This window comes from Gigantopelta aegis, unplaced genomic scaffold, assembly GCF_016097555.1.
Source record: "Gigantopelta aegis isolate Gae_Host unplaced genomic scaffold, Gae_host_genome ctg8724_pilon_pilon, whole genome shotgun sequence".
Taxonomy (NCBI): domain Eukaryota; kingdom Metazoa; phylum Mollusca; class Gastropoda; order Neomphalida; family Peltospiridae; genus Gigantopelta; species Gigantopelta aegis.
Genome location: NW_024536702.1, coordinates 1 through 2,500, shown reverse-complemented (window position 1 = coordinate 2,500; position 2,500 = coordinate 1). Strand labels below are relative to the sequence as shown.

The following is a 2,500-nucleotide window of genomic DNA, read 5'->3' as shown; positions in this document are numbered from 1 at the left end:
TTTTAAACAGGGATCTATTATGTGCACCATCCCAACAAGAGGATAGCACATATACCAGTCGTGGTGCACTGACTTTTTGTTTGTTATTTGTGTGTTTCAGTTTTGTTTGTTGTTGTTTTTCAGGGTTTTTTGTTGTTGTTTGTGTTTTGTTTTTGTTTTTGATTTTGTGTTTTGGGGGAGAGCGGGGTGGCTCGTATTTAATGTTCATATGCTGCATTGTATTTTTCATAAATGTAACTCCATACACTATTTTAATGAATAATTTTAGAATTCTGAATTGATGTTTATGAACATATACCCTTCAGATACAAAAGCCGATGTGTGGCATGTGTGTGTGTGTGCGTGTGTGTGTGTGTGTGTGTGTGTGTGTGTGTGTGTCCCAGTGTGCCCCAGTGTGTGTGTGTGTGTGTGTCTGTGTGTGTGTCTGTGCGTGCATGAGTGTCTGTGTCTGTGTGTGTATGTGTGGCTTGTGTGTGTATGTGTGTGTGTCTGTGTGTCTGTGACTTGTGTGTTTATGTGCGTGGTGTGTGTATGCGCCTGAGTGCGTATGCGTGCGTGCGCGCGTGTACGTGCGTGTTTGTGTGTGCGTGTGTGTGTGTGTATAATGCTGAGGTTAATCATTCATTCATTTTCATCATCTTGTTTTATTGTTTTTTCTGGGGGGTTTTTATCTCTCTTTCCATCAGGAACTTTTTCCAATGTTGCCTTTCAAAAACCTGCCACCATGAGTACAATGTTTAACACTAACTTCACGTCATCTCGTGCAGTGGATGGAAACACGGACTTCTGCGCAGCAACGAGATATGACGACATAGATCAGTGGTGGATGGTGGATCTGCATGGGTACTTTGACATAATTGACGTCATCATCACGAACTTTGACCGTTGGTGTAAGTGCTATATTTCAACAGCTACTTTTTTTTTCTTCTTTTTTTTCTTATTTTTAAAAGTAAAGTTTATTAATCCAGAAACAGTTTGGTAGTGTCAGGTTTGGGGACCGTGATATCACTACTTCACAGGTTAGAAATTGTACATATTAATATATAAATTTAACATTATCTAGGTGTATATATATATTATATATATATATATATATATATATATATATATATATATATATATATATATATATATATATATATATATATATATATATATATATATGATGTTGTTAATTTACTCCCGATGATATGATTGACAGCTGACCATAGTCACTGATGCTCAGCATCCAAATAGCAATTCAACCACGAATAAATTTACGAGGTAAGTGATAAAGCGCTCACTTGATGCGCGATCGGTTTGGAATCGATCACCGTCGGTGGGCCCATTGGGCTATTTCTCACTACAGCCAGTGCACCACGACTGGCATATCAAAGACCGTGGTACGTGCTATCCTGTCTGTGGGATGGTGCCCATAAAAGATCGCTAGCTACTAATGGAAACATGTAGCGGGCTACTTCTCTAAGACTAAATTTCAAAATTACCATGTGTTTGACATCCAATAGCCGATAATTAATAAATCAATGTGCTCTAGTGGTGTCATTAAACAAAAACAAACAAACACACTTTGATACGTATAAGGAAGTTTAGTTGAAACGTTTCCTCAACGTCCTAGAGGCATCATGCACCCTCGTATTTGATCCTAATAGTGTGGTAGGTCTATGGCAAAATTACCTGTGACCTAAAACAAATTAATACACAAGGTTTTTGTTTGTTTGTTTGTTTGTTGTTGTTTTGTTTTGTTGTTGTCGTACCAGGCAGTGCTCCACGACTGGTGTAACAAAGGCCGTGGTATGTACTATTTTGTCTATAATACATGACGTCACCATCACGAACACGGCAGATTATGTAAGCACAACTCTCTCTCTCTCTCTCTCTCTCTCTCTCTCTCTCTCTCTCTCTCTCTCTCTCTCTCTCTCTCTCTCTCTCTCTCTCTCTCTCTCTCTCTCTCTCTCTCTCTCTCTCTCTCTCTCTCTCTCTCTCTCTCTCTCTCTCTCAATAAGCATATGGCAGAATTCTTACTACTACTGAACATGACATTTAACAATAAACTATTCCGTTTATTTAAAATACGAATGTATGTTGCAGGGTCATATCTACACAGCTTCACCATTGACGTGTTTACGGAGAATCCAATAGGCTGTGCACGCGCCACACCAGTCCAGTGTTACAACCGCACCAACGCACTGGGGCGTGGCAAGACTGTACAGTTTAAATGTCGCTCGACCGTGATTGGTCGGTTCGTCAGGGTTAAGAAGTGGAAACTTGTGAAACAGTTTGATATACTGCCACTGTGTGAGGTTCAGATTCTTGGCACAAGGGCGACAGGTTGGTAAGTAGTGTCGTGGTTACGCCATCGGAAATAAGGATGGTAGGTACTGGGTTCACAGCCCGGTCCCCACGCCCCCCTCCCTAGAAAATCGCCGACCGGCGATTCTATTTGGAAATAAATTCGCCCCCGGATATGGTTTAGGGTTAGGGTTAGGGTTAGTATTAGGAT

The 2,500-nt window shown here is 40.6% G+C and overlaps 1 protein-coding gene across 1 annotated transcript; it reads left to right on the top strand.

Moving 5' to 3' along the window:
- Positions 1 to 733: 733 nt before the first annotated feature.
- LOC121367077 lies at positions 734 to 2,328 on the top strand (the record flags this gene model as incomplete). The annotated part of the gene is made up of 2 exons (XM_041491247.1): positions 734 to 890; positions 2,089 to 2,328. Coding segments are annotated over exons 1-2 (397 nt in total), but the record flags the coding sequence as incomplete, so codon positions are not given.
- Between the last annotated feature and the right edge of the window lie 172 nt (positions 2,329 to 2,500).